General features: G+C 44.7%; 1 protein-coding gene across 2 annotated transcripts in view; it reads right to left on the reverse strand.

The window, feature by feature from the left end:
* The window catches only part of LOC122550159 (vasoactive intestinal polypeptide receptor-like), a 95,397-nt gene that overhangs the window by 22,409 nt on the left and 50,611 nt on the right, over positions 1–22,377 (reverse strand). For both annotated transcript variants that reach the window (XR_015757279.1, XM_043690842.2), the window contains exons 7-9: positions 12,657–12,810; positions 6,273–6,333; positions 4,225–4,291 (exon numbers count right to left, since the gene is read on the reverse strand). Coding sequence is in view for 1 of the 2 variants with exons in the window: in XM_043690842.2 (XP_043546777.1) it covers positions 4,225–4,291; positions 6,273–6,333; positions 12,657–12,810 (282 nt within the window). In the remaining variant the exon portion in view is untranslated. The remainder of the gene's footprint in view (positions 1–4,224; positions 4,292–6,272; positions 6,334–12,656; positions 12,811–22,377) is intronic.

Consider the following 22,377-nt stretch of genomic DNA (forward strand, 5'->3'; position numbering starts at 1 on the left):
CAGAAGGCAGAGTGTGGTTGTAGATGGAAAGTATTCTGCCTGGAGGACAGTGCTGAGTGGGGTCCCACAGGGCTCTGTTCTTGGGCCTCTGCTCTTTGTAGTTTTTATACATGACTTGGATGAGGAGGTTGAGGGGTGGGTTAGTAAATTTGCAGATGACACAAAGGTTGGAGGTGCCGTCGATAGTATCGAGGGCTCCTGCAGACTGCAGCGTGACATAGACAGGATGCAGAGCTGGGCTGAGAAATGGCAGATGGAATTCAACCTGGATTAATGCGAATTGATGCATTTTGGAAGGTCGAACTCGAATGCTGAATACAGGATTAAAGACAGGATTCTTGCCAGTGTGGAGGAACAGAGGGATCTGGGTGTGCAAGTACATAGATCCCTCAAAGTTGCCACCCAAGTGAATAGGGTTGTTAAGAAAGCAAATGGTGTTTTGGCTTTCATTAACAGGGGGATCGAGTTGAACAGCCGCAAGGTTTTGCTGCTCTACCAGTCCCTGGTGAGGCCACACTAGATTTGCTTTTCAAATTCTTTGTTAGAATAGGGAAGCTCAATGGAATTCTAGCCGATGAATTTCAGTGACAAAAAAAAAACTGCAGATGCTGGAATCCAAAGTAGACAAGCAGGAAGCCAGAAGAACAAAACAAGCCAGTCAACATCAAGAGGTGGAAAAGTCCTGAAGAAGGGATACACCTGAAATGTTGATTTCTCCACCTCCTGGTCCTGCTTGGCTTGCTGTGAATTCCAGTGACAACCGATATAAAACTGGAAGAACTGTGGATGCAGTAAATCAGAAACAAAAATAGAAATTGCTAGAAACGCTCAGCAGGTCTGGCAGCATCTCTGAAGTGCAATCAAAGTTAACATTTCATGTTGAGTGACCTTCCTCAGAATCAGACCTAAAACGTTAACACCAGTGATAGCCTGACTGCTGTTATATCCCTGACTACTCTCAGAAAATTGCTGGTTTGTAAAGAGTCATAGGGGCAAAGAGATGTACAGCACAGAAACAGATCCTTTAATCCAACCCGCCCATGCCGACCAGATATCCTAAATTAATCTATCCTCATTTACCAGCTTTTGGGCCATATCCCTCTAAACCCTCCCTATTCATATACCCATTCAGATGCCTTTTAAATGCTGTAATTGTACCAGCCTCCACCACTTCCTTTGGCAGCTCATTCCATACATGCACCACCCTCTGTGTGAAAAAGTTGCCCCTTCGGTCCCTTTTAAACCTTTCCTCTCTCACACTAAACCTATGCCCTCTAGATCTGGACTCCCCTCACCCTGGGGAAAAGACCTTGTCTATTTATCTTATCCATACCTTTCATGATTTTATAAACCTCTTTCAGGACACTCCTTAGCCTCCGACGCTCCAGGGAAAACAGCCCCAGCCTATCCAGCCTCTCACCATAGCTCAAATCCTCTATTCTGGCAACATCCTTGTAAATCTTTTCTGAACCCTTTCAAGTTACACAACATCCTTCCGATAGGAGGGAGGCCAGAATTGGACGCAGTACTCCAAAAGTGGCCTCTGTGACGGAGATAAATGCAGGAAATGCACCGCAGTTTAGTGATGGAAATGGAAAGGCTATCTAGGTCTACATGGGAAGCTGACTTTGCTGAAGGGGACTCTACACAAAGCAACAGCCCATTCTTTCTCTTTCTTAGGCTGAGTGGTTTTCCAGGGTTTTCCTGAGATTCACCGATGCTATCATTCCACCGTTTCTGATGACCAATGGATAGAGAGATAAAGTGCATCAAAGCACTAGCATCTCATCCTTGCAAGTGTAAGGAGACCTCTACATCAATAATATCGACATCATGTAAACTGGCTACATGAAGAAGTGTCCAAATATTTCAATAACATTTTCAGTGTTCTTTTGGTAATGTGCATTGAGTTTTTCGTGTAGGTCAGTTGGAACAATCCTCAATGCTTTTGGAAAACAAAATATAGATCGGGAAGATTAATGTGACTGGCTACTGAGTTAAGAAGGTGGAGGGTGAGGGAAACTGTAACTCTTTATGTCAATTGACAAGTAGAGTTAAAATCCAAGTGGTATGTTTCACACCCACAGCCCCTCCCTGATTTTAATTCTGCTCATTGTCCTGACAATGAGCAGAGGCCTCCTTCTTCAAGGACAGCAATTTTCCCCTCCCATGCGGTCCCCCCCAGCACATCTTCACTTCCTGCTCGTCTGCCCTTGAACTCCACCTCTCCAATCGCAACAAAGACAGAACCCGCCTGGTCCTTACCTTTCACCCCACCAACCTCTATAGACATCGCATCATCCTTTGCCATTTCCACCACCAGAGATATATTTCCCTCCCCACCTCCATCGGCCTTTCGGAGAGACCATTCCCTCAGTGACTCCCCTGTCAGATCCCCACCCCTTTCCACCAACCCACACCTGGCACCTTCCCTTGCCATCGCAAGAAGTGCAAATCCTGTGCCCACATCACCCCTGTTACCTCCATCTGAAGTCCCAAAGGATCCTTCCACATCCATCAGAAATTGACCTGTACTTCCACACACGTCATCTACTGCATCCGTTGCACCAATATGGTCTCCTTTACATTGGGGAGACAGGATGCCAACTTGCGGATCATTTCAGAGAACGTCGCTGGGACACCCACACCAACCAACCCCAACGCCCTGTGGCTGAACACTGACTCCCCCTCCCATTCAACCAAGGACATGCAGATCCTGGGCTTCTTCCATCACCAAACCCTAACCACCCGGCACCGAGGAAGAATGCACCTTCCGCCTTGGGACCCTCCAACCACATGGGATCAATGTGGATTTCACCAGGATTTCCATTTCCTCTCCCCTGACCTTGTCCCAGATACAACCTTCCAACTCTGAACTGCCCTCTTTAACGGTCCTACCTGTCCATCTCCCTTCCCACCTATCTGCTCCACCCTATCAACTTCTCCCTCACCTTCATCTACCTATCATATTCCCAGCTACTTTTACAGTTCCGTCCGCCCGCCCCCCCGACCCCCCCCCCCGACCCCCCCCCCCCCCCCCTCCCTCCCCCTCCCATGTATCGCTCAGCTCCCTTGGCCCACAAGCCTCATTCCTGATGAAGGGCTTATGCCTGAAACGTTGATTCTCCTGCTCCTTGGATGCTGCCTGATCAGCTGTGCTTTTCCAGCATCACACTCTTCAATATTGTCGGGACAATGCCTTACTCAAATCAGAGCCATTCATATTGATCAGCCTGTGCTCTTTTAACTGACCCCTGAACAGGGTGCAGATACAGTAAGGGAGAATCTCAGTGCAGGTTCTGTTGTAAAATTTATCAGAGGTGTGGAGGAACCCTTCTTCGTAGCTCATGACTGTACCAAACATCTCATCCTTACCGCTCTCCGTCCCTCACCCTGTGCAATTCACCTGCCCACACTTTTATCCTTGGAGGCTTCAGGTGATGCTATAGAGGGAGTGCCGTAAAAGTTTACCAGACTGAATCCTGGGATGGCAGGGCTAACATATGAAGACAGACTGGATCGGTAAGGACAATAATCACTGGAATTTTGAAGACTAATGGGTGATCTCATAGAAACATGTAAAATTCCATTAGGACTAGACAGAGTAAATGCAGGAAGGATGTTCAGTGACCAGGGAGCCCACTACCAGGATCACAGTCTACAGATATGAGTAGGTTATTTAAGACTGTGATGAGGAGCAATGTCTTCAACCAGAGAATGGTGATCCTGCTGACTTCTCTGCCACAGATTGCTGTTAAGGCCAAAACATTGAATGTTTCCAAGAAGGAGTTACACATCGTTCTGAAGACTAAAGGGATCAAAGGGTATGATGAGAAAGCAGGAACCAGGGACCGAGTTGCATGATCAGCCATGATCATATTGAATGGTGGTGTAGGCTTGAAGGACCGAATTGCTTACTCCTGCTCCTATTTTCTATGGAGGAAGGGTAGATGGCCAGTCGAGGTATTCAGAACAGTAACGAATGATCACCAGAAACAAAGTGTGGTGTCAAAGGCAGGAGATTGGGCACAAAGTTAAAAGGCTTGGAGAGTCGGTGCAGATATGATGGGCTGAATGGCCACCTTCTGCACCATAACAATTGTGAAGTATATGGCCTCCCGTCATCTCCTGCAGCTCCTGAGATGAAAATCCCACCTTCCCATTGGCTTCAACCCAGGAGTTTAAAATTCCCATCCAACAGTAATTTGAGCACTGTTCCCTTACCAAGATGGAGACCAGAATGGGAGCACGAATGATCCACCAGTATGGAGAGTCAATATTCAGCCAACATCTAAAGGACAAAAGAATAAACTGGCTTAGACTAAATGGATCCAGATATATCACAGAAACCTCAGCAACTCACGCGGGTTAAATTAAACACATATTCGCTCCAACCAAGTCAAAGCTCTTCCACATTGGTCTCACCTCCTCACATCTACTCAACGGACTTCCAACCCAATTGACCCTTCCTAATCTTTGGGTGCTGAGATTTAATTACAGCACTGCTCTACTTGAGAGGAGCTAACTTCCAGCTTATTGATCACACTGGTTCCATAACTCAGGTTCCATATGGGCGGCACGGTGGCACAGTAGTTAGCACTGCTGCCTCGCAGCGCCAGAGACCCGGGTTCAATTCCCGCCTCAGGCGACTGACTGTGTGGAGTTTGCACGTTCTCCCCGTGTCTGCGTGGGTTTCCTCCGGGTGCTCCGGTTTCCTCCCACAGTCACAAAGATGTGCAGGTCAGGTGAATTGGCCATGCTAAATTGTCCGTAGTGTTAGGTAAGGGGTAAATGTAGGGGTATGGGTGGGTTACGCTTCGGCGGGTCGGTGTGGACTTGTTGGGCCGAAGGGCCTGTTTCCACACTGTAAAGTAATCTAATCTAATCTAATCTAAACTCATTGCTTGGGCTGAAAATTCCTCAGATTCCTCTACCACCCACATAGTCTATGCTGCCTCCTGGAATCTGAGCAGCATGTCTATTCCTCCCTTCCTCATGTGTTTCTCTAACTTCACATTCATGGATCGATTAATTACTCCCTGTAGTAGCAGATGCCACATACCCCTCACTCTCTGGGATTGCCTTTCTATGTTAGGCCAGTTGACAGTTAAGTGCTAACCACATTCAATGGACCTGGAGTTAAATGTAGACCTTACCGGGTAAGGAGGGCGGTGGCGTCCACCCGATGATGTGGAAAATTGTCCAGATGTGCCCTGTACAGGAAAAACAGGACAAATCCAACCAATGGGTGGCATGGTGACTTAGTGGTTAGCATTGCTGCCTCACAGTGCCAGGGACCCAGGTTCAATATCTCCCTTGGGTGACTGTCTGTGTGGAGTTTGCACATGCTCCCTGTGTCTATATGGGTTTCTTCCAGGTGGGTATATGAATAGGAAGGGTTTGGAGGGATATGGGCCAAATGGGACTAGATTAGGTTAGGATATCTGGTCAGTATGGACAAGTTGGACCAAAGGGTCGGCTTCTGTGCTGTGCATCTCTGTGAAAGGCAACAGTAAACATTTGGGATATTCCAAAAATCGATGATCGCTGTGCATAGCTTTCAATTTATTATTTGAATATAGAGAATCCCAATGGTGCGATTTGAGCTCCTTAACCTAGGCCTCTCCATTACACCTACACTATACAAACACTGCAGCTGCAAGAGCAGGTCAGTGACTGGCAGGTCAGTGTCTTTGGAAGCCACTATTCCATTTATTCATTTTGATCTTACTACTGACCTCAAATTTTAAATTCCTCCAGAACAGAAAAAATCTCCGCTACATTGAGCAAATTGAACCCTTTCGGAATTTAATAGGCCTGGAAAATCAATTGCCTTCCAGCCTTCACTTGGCTGTCGAAATGAGTCTCGCCTATTTCAACCTGCCTGATAGTTATACATACTCTGTTCTGGCATCAATCTTTTCCTGCACCTTCCCCAGCGACTCGATACCCTTTACTCATTGCTCAGATATTCTGAAAGGGGTCTGCCTCCTTCGCATTCAAGGTCAGAGTCATGGAGACTTGTAGCACCAACAAGGCCCTTCAGCCCATCATTCCTGTGCCACACAGACTCCCTCAGTCAATGAGCTGACTATTCTTCCATCCAGCAGAAGCCGGCTGTACCCAGTGTGGTGCCCACGAGAACTCAATGTAAGAGACGAGTGAATGTTTGGCACTGCCCTCCAGGCACGCTGAACTGGAACTGAAAATCTCTCCACATTGTGAATTCTGCTGGACTCTGCCCTGTACCGGAGTGAACACAGAGAACTTACCCGTCATCATCATAATGTACTCGAGTAATGGTCCAGGTGACAATAAAAAGCATCGGAGTCCCTGGCAAAAGAATTAAAGAGAACTTTACTTCAGATACTATCCAATATGAAGCAGTCTGTTTAAATTCCATCCCATCCAAATGCTTGAATCCCTATTCCTCCATCATTAATGCTCAGTAGCAGCAGTGTAGACCGTCTACAGGATGCACTGCAGAAATTCACCATAGAGTCATACAGCATGAAAACAGACCCTTTGGCCCAACTCGTCCATGCTGACCCAGGGTTCCTGAACTGAACTAGTCCCATTTGCCTGCATTTGGCCCATATCCCGGAGTCAAAAAGTGTGGTGCTGGAAAAGCACAGCCGGTCAGGCAGCATCCAAGGAGCAGGCGCGTCAACTGGTACATGAATAGGAAAGGTTCAGAGGGATATGGGAGCAGGAGAGTTGACATTCCTGATGAAGAGTTTATACTTGAAACATCGATTTTTCTGCTCCTCTGATGCTGCCTGACTTGCTGTGCTTTTCCAGCACACACATTTTGACTCTAATTTCCAGCATCTGCAGTCCTCACTTTCTCCCACATCCCTCTGAACCTTTCCTATTCATGTACTTGTCCAAAAGTCTTTTAAATGCTGTAATTGTACCAGCCTCTACCACTTCCTCTGGCAGCTCATTCCATACAGGCACCACCCTCTGTGTGAAAAAGTTGCCCCTTAGGTCTCTTATATCTTTCCTCTCTCACCCTAAACCTATGCCCTCTAGTTCTGGACTCCCCGACCCCAGGGAAAAGACTTTGTCTATTTATCCTATCCATGCCCCTCATGATTTTATAAACCTCATTAAAAGGTCACCCCTCAGCCTCCACACTCCAGGGAAAACATCCCATTCTATCCAGCCTCTCCTTATAACTCAAACTCTCCAATCCTAGCAACATCCTGGTCAATCTTGTTTGCACCCTTTCCGGTTTAACAACATTGTTCCAAAGCAGGGCGACCAGAATTCCAGACAGTACTCCAGATGTGGCCTTACCAAAATATCCTTAAACACACACTTCCACCTGGAAGGACAAGGGCAGTGGATAAATGGGAACACCACCCCCTGCAAGTTTCCCTCCAAGCCACTCAGCATCCTGACTTGGAAATATATCCCTGTTCGTTCATTATCACTGGATCAAAATCCTGGAATTCCCTCCCCAAGGGCAGTGTGGGTCAACCTACAACATGTGGACTGCAGTGGTTCAAGAAGGCAACTCACTTTCTCAAGGGGCAACTAGGGACGGGCAATAAATTTTGGCCCAGACAGAGACACCCACCTCCTATGAATATGTATAAAAAGATGGAACCAAATCAAAAATCCTGCCGAATCTCCTCTGCACTCGCATCCTTCCTGAGCGTGGTGATTAGAACTGCACACAGTAATCTGACTAACGCTATATACAGCTCAACATAAACACCTTGCTCTTGTATTCAGTGTCCTGACTAATAAAAGCAAATATCCCTTCCTAGCCAGCTCACCTGCCTGTCCTATACCTGGAAGGAACTATGGAGATACACACCAAGGTACCTCTGATCCTCTGTATGTCCCGGTGACGTAACAACAACATACACTCTCATGTCTTATTAGTCCTTCCAAAATGCATCACCTCACCCTTTTCAGGATTAAACATCAATTTGCCACAGCTCAGCCTAACTGACCAGCCGGCCTAGATCATCCTGTAGTCTAAAGTTTGCTCCTTGCTATTAACCAACTGCCAATTTTCATGCAGTCTGAACTTACTGACTATACTGCCTGTATTCTCACTCATTAATACACCACAAACAGCAAGCATGGAACCCTGTAGTATTACACTGGACACAGGCTTCCAGTCACAAAAACACCATTCAACCATCACCCTCTGCTTCTTGCCACAAAGCCAATTTTGTATTTAATTTGTCAAGTTATCCATGATTCAATGAGCTCTAACCTTCTTAAGCAGGCTACCGTGAGCTCATCAAAAGCCTGACTGAAGACCGGATAGACAACATTAACTGCACTCTCCTTATTTATACATTGGGGCACCCTCTAGAGAAAGTTAATCAAATTTGTTCGATGTAATTTCATCCCTAGCATAGCTGTGCAGACTCGCCTTGATTAACCCCTGCTCCTCCGACTGGGAACTGATTCTGTCCCTCAGTTTTTTTTTTCCATTAAATTCCATATCACAGGCATTAGATTCCCTGACCTGTAGTTTCCTGGTTTAGTCCTACCATTCTCTTAGAGAAATGGTGCCAGGTGGCCATTCTCCAGTCCTCTGGTACCTCTCCTGAAGCCAGAGAGGATTTGAAAGTTAATGTCAAGGCCACATCAAACTTCATCCTTGCCTCTTATAGAAACCGTAGATACATCTCATCTGCGCCTGGGGTTTACCCACTGCGATACCTAATGTCTCTTGCTGTTAATTCGGTCAAGTATACCACAGGCTCCCTACCTGATACTCGATATACATTGTACACCCTATAGTAAATACGGATGCAAAGTATTTTTTAAAACCTCAGCGATGTCATTGACTCCACACACAAATTGCCACTTTGGTCCCTAATTGGTCTTACATTTATTTTCTGGTTCCTCTTTTACTCCTGGTATACCTATAAAATACCTTTGGATGTTCCTGAACGTTACCCACCAATATTACTTCATGTCACCTCTTTGCTCCCCTAATTTCTTTTTGAAGCAACTCCCTGTACTTTCTGCACTCCTGTAGGATATCTGCTGCTTTGAGCTTTTGGTATCTGTCATAAGCTTCCTTTTATTTTCCCCATGTATCCAATTCTGCACATCCCTTGATATCCAGGATTCTTTGGCCTTCTCTGGATCTCATCATTGACCTTCATGGGAACATGTTGGCCCTTCACTCTTACTACTGTCCTTTCGAGCATTGCCCACTGATGTGGATTACCCTGCAAGTACCTGCTCCCAGTGCTCTTTGGCCAGACCCTGTCTTATTAAAATCAGCTTTTCCCTAATTCAGAACCTTTACTTCCAGTTCATAAGTATCCTTGTCCATGACGACTTTAAATTCTCCTGAATTATGGTCACTATCACCAAAATGCTCCCCCACTACCACATCGTACCCTAAAATTAGGATCAGGGCCAACCCTTTGCCTCTTGGAGAGTAGGTAGGAAAGTGGAGTTCAGGCTGAGGTGAGATCAGCCATGATGGTATGAAGTGGCAGAACAGGTTTGAGGGGCTGAATGGTCTCGATCTAGTAGGGCATTCTTTGTGCTGGCTTAAGAGAGCCCTCCATACTTTGTCTATCACGATTAATAATGGGGAGGTGGAAATTCCTTCTGATAATCAGTCTTACAGGCAGAGATGTATTGCACGGTCCAACTCATCCATGCCGATTAGATATCCCAACCCAATCTAGTCCCATTTGCCAGCACTTGGCTTATATCCCTCTAAACCCTTCCTATTCATATACCCAACCAGATGCTTTTTTAAATAATGCAATTCTATCAGCCTCCACCACTTCCTCTGGCAGCTCATTGCATATACACACCACCCCCTGCATGAAAATGTTGCCCCTCAGGTCCCTTTTATATCTTTCTCTTCTCACCCTAAATCTATGCCCTCTAGTTCTGGACTTGCCCCACCCCAGGGAAAAGACTTTGTCTATTTATCCTATCCATGCCCCTCATGATTTTCTAAATCTCAATGAGGTCACCCCTCATCCTTCAACGTTCCAGTGAAAACAGCCCCAGCCTATTCAGCCTCTCCCTATAACTCAAATCGTCCAACTCTGGCAACATCCTTATAAGGGTAAAAACAATGACTGCAGATGCTGGAAACCAGAGTCTAGAATAGGGTGGTACTGGAAAAGTACAGCAGTTCAGGCAGCCTCCGAGGAGCAGTAAAATCGACGTTTCGGGCAAAAGCCCTTCATTAGGTATTCCTGATGAAGGGCTTTTGCCTGAAACGTCAATTTTACTGCTCCTCGGATGCTGCCTGAACTGCTGTACTTTTCCAGCACCTCTCTAATCTAGACCCCAACATCCTTATAAATCTTTTTTGAACCCTTTCAAGTTTCACAACATCCTTCCAATAGGAAGGAGACCAGATTTGCTGGCAATATTCCAAAACTGGCCTAACCAACGTCCTGTACAGCCACAACATATACTCAATACTCTGACCAATAAAGGAAAGCATACCAAACGCCTTCTTCACTATCCTATCTACCTGCGACTCCACTTTCAAAGAGCTATGAACCTGCACCCCAAGGTCTCTTTGTTCAGCAACACTCCCTGGGACTTTACCATTAAGTGTATAATTCCTGCTAAGATTTGCTTTCCCAAAATGCAGCACCTCGCATTTATTGGAATTAAACTCCATCTGCCACTTCTCAGCCCATTAGCTCATCTGATCAAGATCCCATTGTAATCAGAGGTAACCTTCTTTCGCTGTCCATGACATCTCCAATTTTGGTGTCATCTGCAAACTTATTAACTATACTTCCCATGCTCACATCCAAATCATTTATATAAATGATGAAAAGTAGTGGACCCAGCACCGATCCTTGTGGCACTCCACTGGTCACAGGGCTCCAGTCTGAAAAACAACCCTCCACCACCGTCTGTCTTCTACTTTTGAGCCAGTTCTGTATCCAAATGGCTAGTTCTCCCTGTATTCCATGAGATCTAACCGTACTCACCAGTCTCCCATGGGGAACCTTGTCAAATGCCATACTGAAGTCCATATAGCTCACATCTACCGCTCTGCCCTCATCACTTTTTCAAAAAAACTCAATCAAGTTCGTGAGACATGATTTCCCATACAAAAAGCCATGTTGACTATTCCTAATCAGTCCTTACCTTTTCAAATACATGCAAATCCTGTCCCTTAGGATTCCCTCCAACAACTTGCCCACCACTGATCTCAGGGTCCCTGGTCTGTAGTTCCCTGGCTTGTCCTTACCACCCACTCTTAAATACTGGCACCACATTAGCCAACCTTCAGTCTTCCGGCACTTCACCTGTGACTATTGATGATACAAATATCTCAGCAAGAGGCCCAGCAATCACTTCTCTAGCTTCCCACAGAGTCCTAGGGTACACCTGATCAGGTCCTAGGGATTTATTCACCTTTATGCATTTCAAGACATCCAGCACTTCCTCCTCTGTAATCTGGACATTTTTCAAGATATCACCATCTATTTCCCCTACATTCTATATTTTCAATGTCCTTTTCCACAGTAAATACTGATGTAAAATACTCGTTTAGTATCTGCCCCATCTCCTACAGCTCCACAAAGGCCGCCTTGGTGATCTTTGAGGGGCCCTATTCTCTCCTGAGTTACCCTTTTGTCCTTAAATGTATTTATAAAAACCCTTTGGATTCTCCTTAACTCTATTTGCCAAAGCTATCTCATGTCCCCTTTTGCCCTCCTGATTTCCGTCTTAAGTATTCTCCTACTGCCTTTATACTCTAAGGATTCACTCGATTTCTCCTATCTATACCTGACGTATGCTTCCTTTTTCTTAATCAAACCCTCAATTTCTCTAGTCATCCAGCATTCCCTACACCTACCAGCCTTCCCTTTCACCCTGACAGGAATATACTGTCTGTTGTTATCTCATTTTTTATTCCCATTTTCCAGTCGTCCCTTTACCTGCAAACATCTGCGCCCAATCAGCTTTCAAAAGTTTTTCCTCCAATTTAGAACTTCAACTTTTAGATCTGGTCTATCCTTTTCCATCACTATTTTGAAACTAATAGAATTATGGTTACTGGCCCCAAAGTGCTCCCCCACTGACACTTCAGTCACCTGCCCTGCCTTATTTCCCAAGAGGAGGTCAGGTTTTGCACCTTCTCTAGTGGGAACATCCACAAACCGACTCAGAAAATGGTCTTGTACGCACTTAACAAATTCCTCTCCATCGAAACCCTTAACACGATGGCAGTCCCAGTCTATGTTTGGAAATTTAAAATCCCTGACCATAACTATCCTATTATTCTTACAGATAACAGATCTCCTTACAAATGTGTTTCTCAATTTCCCTCTGCCTATTAGGGGGGCCTACAATACAATCCCAATAAGGTGATCATCCCTTTCTTATTTCTCAATTCCATCCAAATAACTTCCCTGGATGTATTTCCGGGAATATCCTCCCTCAGCACAGCTGTAATGCTATCCCTTATAAAAAATGCCGCTCCCCCTCCTCTCTTGCCTCCCTTTCTATCCTTCCTGTAGCACTTGCATCCTGGGACATTAAGCTGCCAGTCCTGGCCACCCTTTACCCTGTTAGCTTTGCATTTCTCTGAGATGCAGAAGACTACACACACACGACTATGACCAAATAATAAATGACAGCCAGAAATGTTTGACAGACACATGTACCAGCCTTACCCCAGCCGATTAGAGTATACCACCAGAAGTACTTTCTCTCTGAGAAGAACGAAATAATCAGTAACGTGTGCAAGTAGAGACCTTCCACCAGGAGCCAGAAGAAATTCGCCATGATGCAGTATTGAAAGAACACCACTGCTGCTTTACAACCATCCTGGGGTGAACAGAGAAACACATTACAATCAAACGATGCAACATCTGGGCCAACCAAGTTCCTGGCAATGACAGAGAATGCTGGAGAAAATCAGCAGGTCTAAGGAGAGAGAAACACAGTTAACATTGCAACACTGATACAACAACTCTTCAGAATGTGTCATTCCCCATGCAAAATGTTAACTGTTTCTTTCTCCAGTGATTCGGCCAGTTTCTCCAGCAGTCTTTGTGTCTATTCTATGATTCCAGCATCCACAGTATTTGTCTTCTATTCAAGTGCCAGAAAGCAAGGGCCTCCAACAAGAGAGAATCGAACCATTTCCCCTTCATGTTCAACACCATTTCCATCACTGAATTCTTCACTCCACTCCCAGGCTCAACCATCGATGACATTCCTTCCAGAATCTAAGCTTGAGCCGAGTAGTGGCAAGTCACATTCATGCCACAAAAGTGCCAAGAAATGACCATCTCAACACAAGACGAGACAATCTAACCATTGTCACTCAGTCAATGCCATTACCATCACTGAATCCACTCACTAACAACATCCTGGAGGTCACCATTGACCAGAAACTGAACTGGACTTGCCACATTAAGACTTGGCTACAAGAGCAGAGGCTAGGAATACAGCATCAAGTAACTAATCTCCTGACTCCCCAAAGCCTGTCCACCACCTACAAGTCAGGAGGGTGATTGAATCCTCCCCACTTGCCTGGATGGGTGCAGCTCCAACAACACTCAAGAAACCTGACACCATCCAATACAAAGCAGCCTACTTGATTGGGACCACAACACCCACACCGTCCACCACCAATGCTGAGCAGCAGCAGTGTGTACTCTCCACAGGTTTCACTGTGGCAAATTACTTAGGCTCCTCCCACAGCACCTTCCAAATCACAACCTCTAACACTCAGAAGGACTAAGGCAGCAGATACTTGGGAACACCACCACCTGTAAGTTCCTCTTTGAACCACTCACCATCCTGACTTGGAAATGTATCACTTTTAGGTCATCGTTTTGCTTGCTGAGTTGCTGGGTTTGTTATCAGATGTTTCGTCACCACGCTAGGTAACATTGTCAGTGAGCTTGCAGTGAAGCGTTGGTGTTCTGTCCCACTTGCGATTTGTGTGCCTTGGTCTGTTGTGGTAGGTGATACCACTTCCAGTTCTGATTCTGAAAGGTTGGTAGATGGGGTCCAGATCTATATGTTTTTTTTAAATGGAGTTCCCTTTGGAATGCCAGGCCTCTCGGAATTCCTGCGCATGTCTTTGTTTAGCCTGTCCCAGGATGGATGCACTGTCCCAAATGAACTGCTGTCCCTCTTCGTCTGTGTGTATGGGTACTAGTGATTGTTGTCAAGAGTGTGGTGCTGGAAAAGCACAGCAGGTCAAGCAGCATCCGAGGAGCAGGGAAAAAAAAAAGAAAAAAAAAACAAATAAAAAAATTCGACATTTCAGGTGACACCAGTGATTATTGGTCATGTCTAGGTGACTACTCCGGCTCCTAGGCTATAGCCCACAAACTTACTACACACTAAAATAACTACTGATGAATTTAAAGGACCCCATATCCACAGCCAGTAGAATGATCATTATATACAAAATACCCTGCAAATACTGCAACAAACATTACATTGGACAGACGGGCAGGGAACTAGCCACCAGAATACATGAACACTAATTAGCCACCAAAACACACGACCAGCTATCACTAGTACCCATACACATAGACGAAGAGGGATAGCAGTTTGACTGGGACAATGCATTCATCCTGAGACAGGCTTAACAAAGATGTGAGCTGAAAATGTGTTACTGGAAAAGCGCAGCAGGTCAGGCAGCATCCAAGGAGCAGGAGAATCGACGTTTCGGGCAAGAGCTCTTCTTCAGGAATGAGGAATGACTTCGGGTTTTAGGTATTTTATTGGAATAACCCCTAGTTCTCGATTCTCCCACAAGAGGAACCATCCATCCCATATGGTCAAGACCTCTCAGGATCTTATGTGTTTGAATTAAGTCACCTCTAATTCTTCTAAACTTCAGAGGATACAGGCCCAGCCTGTCCAGTCTTTCCTCATAAGGCAATCCACTCATTCCAGGTATTAGTCCAGTAAACCTTCTCTGAAATGTTTCCGACACAGTTGGAGAAAGTGAGGACTACAGATGCTGTATATCGGAGCTGAGAGTGTGGTGCTAGAAAAGCACAACAGGTCAGGCAGCATCTGAGAAGCAGGGGAATCGAAGTTTTGGGCATAAACCCTTCATCAGGAATCCTTCTGTAAGTCTGGTGACGAGTGCTGTATACAATACTCCACATGGAGTCTCATCAATACCCCGTAGAACTATAGCATAACCTCCCTATTACTGCGTTCAATTTCCCTCACAATAAAGGCAAAAGTAGGTACTGCAGATGCTGAAGATTAGAGTGGTGCTGGGAAAGCACAGCATCTGAGGAGCAGGAAATTGATGTTTTGGGCACAATAAGGCATAGCATTCATGAGCCAAAATGCTTAACAATCTAATAGGATTAACACTTAAAAATGCAAGCACACATATTTTAAAAAAAGTCCCATTATCATTCCTTTCAAGTGGCTATTTGTTGTAAAAGCAAATATACATTTTGAAACCACAAAGACCAAAAACTTTTGAAGACCCTTTTAAAATGGTCAAACTTCGAGCACAAAATGACCACAATCCCTCAACGAGATAGTGGATCTAATGCTTTTGGAACTCAACCAAACATTCATAATGCGCTCAGCTGAGAAATAACAACTCCAGACAATAAGACCCATTGAAACAGGTGAAAAATATGCCATACTTTTGTAAACATAAAACCCCTGTCTGAAATGCAGCCCATCTGACACTCCATACTGCATTTACTTGTCTTCGCAAATCTCTGCAGTAAGACTTTAACTAAAAGCAAGTGTGCTTTCAACTGATCTACAGAAGAACAACAAGAAGCATAGAAGATCTTTTACTGTATTTTGCTTAGTGTTGTTGTTCATTAGATATTGTACTCCCCCATTAGCACCATGCCCCTATAGTCTTATACAATAGCATCATGCCTTACTAAGGTCCTGCATTGGAAATTAAGCTATTCTTGGAATTTGTCACAGAAATTGAATATTTTCCCAGTTCACAGTATTCCTCAAATTACCTGCCTTGCAGACTCAGAAACACGGGACAAGTTTCTGTCCTTAACAACAACTATTCATTTATCAGAAGTAGATTTTAAATCATAGGTAAACAACTGTGAACGGTCAATGTATTAACACTATGTGTTAACACTCCTTTATAAACTCTGCCTCTACATTCACAGGCAGACAAAATAACATCGATATTATGGGTTGGGGGGGGGGGGGGGGGGGGGCGCTGAGGACAGAAACTGGGAAAGTAAATCAATGGCCCCAGTTCATAGGAATGGCTGAGATGATCCTTTTGCTTGCTAGGAACTTGCTCTTCTTCAAATCTCTCTTCTCTAGTGTTTGTTTTTCATTTCTTTGCAGGAGGCATAGAGTGATTGGTACATAAACTGCAAAGTCTTTTCATTAGTGTTAAAATGCCACAGCCTACAACAACTGGTGGGGAGAAATATAGGAAGGCTTTATCAAGCTGGGGAGGGTTCAGAAGAAATTTACCAGGATGCTGTTGGGAATGGAGGGTTTGAGTTACGAGGAGAGGTTGGATAGGCTGGGACATTTTTCACGAGTGTAAGAGGTTGAGGGATGACCTTATAGAGGTTTGTAAAATCATGACGGGTGTAGAAAACATGAATGACAGGTATCTTTCCCCTAGGGTTTCAAGACTAGGGGGCATTTTTTTTTTAGGGTGAAAGGAGAAAGATTTAAAGAAGACATAAAAGGGCAACTTTTTTGCAATGGTTCGTGTGTGGAATGTACTTCCAGAGGAAGTGATGGATGTGGGTAGAGTTACAACATTTAAAAGGTATTTTGTTAACTTCATGAATATGAAACATTTGGAGGGATATGAGCCAAAGGTGGGACTAACTTAGTTTGGGACTATGGTCGGCATGGACTGGTTGGACTGCGGGGTCTATGTCTATGCTGTACAACTCCGTGACCCCAACTAAATGAGCTTTCTTTGGGATTTAGATATTTTGCTGGATAGAGAAACCATCTCATGTTCCAGAGCTCTGAAGGCTTCTGCTAGTATCATTCACACCCACAAGCTGTTCAGTTTCCCTGGAGCCAATCAGAGAATTCTGATCAGATTGATGGCCTTTGTCATCCACAACTGGTCACACCTCCACAAAACAATCAGCCCTTTTAGCTGGGCTCCCCTCGCCTCCTTCACATCTCCTGGCGTTGGTCCATCTACGGTGTGTGTGCGCCACTCTGCTTGAACAAACAACTTACAATGAGTTTCAATAACTGGTTTCAAAAAAGTACAGCAATCCTTTCCACAATCCTGGTGTGTTTTTTTTCGTAAAACCAGCCTTTTATTTCCCCAATTTCAGTCCACAATCAAAACTACAGAAAATAAAAATCATCTTTACAATGACATTCTTCTTGCAGCAGAGACATTTGTGTGCGATTTAATGGAGGCATTCAAAAGCATAAAAGATCTGTCAATGAAAAAACACTTTCTACTGGCAGAGAGGGATCAGCAATTAAGACGGCACACAGATTGGACTGCTGGCAAATAAATAAAGGGGAGATGAGCACTCTATTTAAGTGCAGAGAAATGTTATGATGTGGAATGTGCTGCATGATAGGACTGTCAAAGAAGACTCAACTGTCACCTTCAAAGCGATTTGGAAACGTACAAGAAAAAAGGGGAAGAAAAGAATTCCAGGTTCGGGGATAAGAGCTGGGGTGTGGGACTAATTGGATAACTTGGGTCAGATTGCTAGCAAAGTAGCGTTGGGTTTAATGATCTCCATCAAAAGTGGTGTGAGATTATCTCAATCCCCCCAGTTAGATTTGTGCTCGATAGTGGCTCTTTGAACAGTGAAACAATGCAAGCAAAAAAAAAAAAGTGAACAGGGAAAGTTGGCCAGTGAGCAGAGTGGGGAGGTGGACAATTCTGTGTTTATGCTGTCAATTGTCATTGTCAAGATAAACTAAGGCCTACTTCTTTAACTCACATATCACGCTCAGAAATTCTGATGCTCTCAATATGGTTTCAGTTAGAATAAAGAGATTCACTTTTGTTTGGTTTTGACATATTGACCAGAAAGCTGTTACTGAGGCCAATTATTAACTGTTTTGTGTATCCTCTGCCAAGGAGCATGCCCTCTTATCTGCTTTGCTCGTTATTTAATTCTCGTCTGTATGCTGCTCGGAGCTCGCCAGGAGAAAGATAATGAGGCTGTGGTTCCAATGATACTTACAGGTCAAAGTGACTGCCTGGATAAAGAAAAGATTCAAGCTTTTTAGCCAACAGGCTTTGGCAATGTGGAGTTGGCTCTGAAAGCATATTGTCAAAAGATGGGAACTGGAGGTCTCAAAACAAAATCAATTATAAAAATTGAAAATCCAAAGATACCAAGAAATGAAGGGAGACCAGGAGGTTGCCTAGCGTGGTCAGCTCAGTTGGTAGTGTACTTACCTTTGAGCTAGAAGGCTGTGGGTTCAAAACCTTTTGCTTCAGTGCAATACTGAAGTATTCCTGCATTGTCAGAGGTGTCACCCTTCACAGAAACTGGAAATAGGCCATTCGGCCCTTTGAGCATGTTCCACCATTCAATGACAGAAGTCACATGACACCAAGTTATAGTCCAACAGGTTTAGTCTAAGTTAAAAATCCCTGATAAAGAAGCAGCGCTTTAAAAGCTAGTGCTTCCAAATAAACCTGTTGGACTATAACCCGGTGTTATGTGATTTTTAACTTTGTACACTCCAGTCCAACACTGGCTCCTCCAAATCAGGTTTAGTTGTAATGATACGCTTTAGGAGCACTGCTCCTTAGTCACCTGATGAAGGAGCAGCTCTCCGAAAGCTTGTGATTTCATGTTGGACTATAACTTGGCATTGTGTGACTTCTGACTTTGTCCACCCCAGTCCAACACTGGCTCCTCCACATCAAAGCTACCATTCAAAGGGATCATTCAACTCAATACCCTGTACCCACTTTCTCCCCATACTCTTATCTGTGCACCTCTCGAGATCAGAAGATATCTGATAACCACCTCTTTGATATCTCCTGAACTGCAGGTAGAAAAGAAAGAGGATAACCATCTTCACCGATGGTCCCAAAGAGCCAACAGCACCCCCTTCCTCCTACCCTTATTAAAAAAAACACAGGCCAGGAACTCCACTCTTAGCACCAGAGAAATGATAGCACAGAAGGGGGCCATTTGACCCATCTTGTCCATGCCGACCCAAAGACACCCAGATGCCCTTTCCAATTCCATCTTCCTGCCCACAGCTCATAGCCCTGCAACTTAAGGTGCAGATCCAAGTACTTCTTGAAAGGGTTTAGGGTCTCCGCCTCCATCACCAACTCAGGCAGCGAATTCCAGACACCCACCACCCTCCCCATAAAAAAATGTTTCCTCATGTCCCCTCTAATCCTTCTGCCACTAAGCTTGAGTCTATGGTAAGGAAAGGCTGGATAGGCAGGGACCCTTTTTCATTGGTGCATAGGAGGTTGAGAGGCAATCTGATAGAAGCTTATAAAATAATGAGTGATATAGGTAAAGTCAATGGTAGTTGTCTTTTCCCTAGGGTGGGGGATCACAAGACTAGGGAACATATTTTTAAGGTAAGAGGCAAAGGATTTAAAAACATCATGAGGGGAAACTTTCCTTTACACAGAGAGTGGTTGACGTGTGGAATGAATGTCCTGAAGAAGTGGCTGACGTGGGCACAGTTATATTAAAAAAACACTTAAATAAGGACATGAATAGGAAAGGTTTGGACGGATATGGGCCAGGAGTAGGCAGGCAGGACTTGTTTAGTTTGGGATTATGATCAGTATGGACTGGTTGGACCGAATGGTCTGTATTGGTGCTGTATGACCCTATCATCCCTGATTTTTGAACCCTGTGCCATAGGAAACAGGCCACTCCTCTCTACTGTTTCTCTACCTCTCGTAATTTTAAATATGTCAACTGTGTCGCTCCTCAGCCTTCTCTGTTCTGAGGACAACAACCTCAACCTCTCCTGTTTTGCCCTTCACCAACCACTAACCAATATAACATTTATTGGTTAATGAATTTAGTTCTCTATGTGGTGGACAGATTGTTAGTTTCTGCACTCGCTCACTGAAAACACTCCTAGTGGAGGAACATATCATATTAAACCAATTGAATGGTAGAGCAGTTTTGGGCTGAATAGCCTTCTTGTATTCCTATGTGAATTGGCCATACTAAATTGCCCAGTGTTAAGTGCATTAGTCAGGGGTAAATATAGGGTAGGAAAATGGGTCAGGGTGGGTTACTCTTCGGAGGGTCAGTGTGGACTTGTTGGGCTGAAGGGCCTGTCTCCATGCAGTAGGGAATCTAATCTAATCATGTCCAATGGTCTTAAGAGTGCCTTTTGAATTCCACCTACCCCCAGTAACCTTTCAGTCCCTTGCCTAACAAGAATCTATCTAACCTTCATCTTAAAAATATACACAGAGCTCTTAGCCCCATCCATCACCTTTCGAGGCTCATCTCTTTGAGACAGAAATAAATTCCTCACCGCAGTTACGTTGGGGTTTTGAAGGATGTGGATGCAAAATGGGTAGGTGGAATTAAGGTAACAACCAACCATTGAATGGAAGAGGCGAAGAGTGTACTGCTGGAAAAGCATAGCCGGTCAGGCAGCATCCGAAGAACAGGAGATCTTGTGTTTCGAGCACAAGTCCTTCATCAGGAATTGAATGGAGGAATATACTAGAGGGGCTGAATGGCCTTCTCTAGTTTCTATCTCCCTTTCCAGCTTTCATTTTATTAATTTCTGTAAAGGCGCCGGCATTGGGGGACGTTGCTTTATTGCCTCCTTGCGATTCTAACGGAAGAACTTCGAGAAATAAATCCTGTTATTAGCATCTAAACAACTCTGACTATATGGTATGAATTTCCAGTAAGTGTTGGGACAATGGATTACTGCCATCAGTTCTGGTCACCAAACTAGAACAGGTCCAGAAACACCCAGCCTCACACACACAAGACAGACTGAATCAATTCCACAGTGGGGAGGGAGATGTTATCAAGATGTTGGACTGATCACATGCAGCTAGGGGGAGGGACTGGAACTTCGAAGAGCAGTCTGTTCTTATAAACCCACCTCAGGGGTTTCACGGACTGCTCTGTGCTCATCCATTCATTCTCTGCCCTGCGTGTTTTAACCTGCAGTGAGACCATTCTGTAATTTGCTATTCATGTAGATCTCCTCAGTGACATACTAGACAGCGGCTTCTGAAACACAGCGCTCAGGCTTCTACAGCTGACAATCCCTCCTGCAGATTGTTTTATTGACTAGGACAGCGTTCATGACTTCCCACAGGATGCCAATTCCACTTTCCCGAGCTGTCCTGCCATACCTTAAACTTTACAAACTATGCAAGCTCACCTAACTGCTTTGTCTCTGAAGTCAGTACAGAAGTGTGGCTGACGGATGGTGGGGGAAGATGGAGGAAAAGCACCTTTAAGCAAGATGCTGTTGCCTTTGGGGCAGGTCTGGTAGGCAAGCGTGCCTCTTTCTGCATGATAGGTTTGAGCAATGTTGCATATGTCCAGGAGATTATCGAGAAAGTTCCCTAGTATTTAGGGTAGGGCTGAGTCAGAAGCCTGGTTTGCCAGAAGCAAGCTAGTTTTATCTACATTGATTTGGGAAGGCAGTGGCCTGGTGGTATTATCACTAGACTGTTAATCCAGAGACCCAGGTAACCCAGGTTTGAATCCTGCCACGGCGGAATTTGGACTCAATAAAAAGTTGGAATTTTGGGTCTAATGATTGTCAAAAAGAACATCAACAAACAATTGGGTTCATTAACATCCTGCAGGGAAGGAAACTTCAATCTTTACCCGGTCTGGCTCGTGACTCCAGACACACAGATGACTCATAACTGCCCTCTGGGCAATTAAGGATGGGTCCCCATCCAGTGAATGAATAACCAAAAAAAAAAAATGGGATCGCTGGATTTTCTCCGGTGATCAGAGCTTCTAGTGTACAATGTTCTATCACATCATCATGTGGGGAAAATACAGGGAATTGGACACGAGGATGCTCGGATCAGCCACGATCCTACTGAATGGCGGTGCAGGCTCGAGGGGCCGAATGGCCTACAACTGTTCCTATTTCTTAAGGGAAAACATTGCCCGGGATTGAAAGAACTCAGACTAAATCACTAAATCCAGCCGTGCACCACGACAGGGTTAAGAAAATTAACAGATGCACATTTTCTCTTTAGCCACAGAGAGAAAAAAAAAGAATAATGTATCGGATTTGGAATGTTCCCCTTTGGCCAAGATGTCAACTCACAGCAAATTTACACTGGATCCAGTTACCGACATGGATGTGAGAAATGAAAGATTCCAGGCACAAAGCCTTCGAGATATTCCAATCACGACAATGGAATCATTTAGTTTTTCCTTTGCTTGCTGCCCGGAGTTCCTGTCT

This window comes from Chiloscyllium plagiosum, unplaced genomic scaffold, assembly GCF_037043375.1.
Source record: "Chiloscyllium plagiosum isolate Xiang-an unplaced genomic scaffold, Cpla_swu_hap1 HiC_scaffold_5, whole genome shotgun sequence".
Taxonomy (NCBI): Eukaryota; Metazoa; Chordata; class Chondrichthyes; order Orectolobiformes; family Hemiscylliidae; genus Chiloscyllium; species Chiloscyllium plagiosum.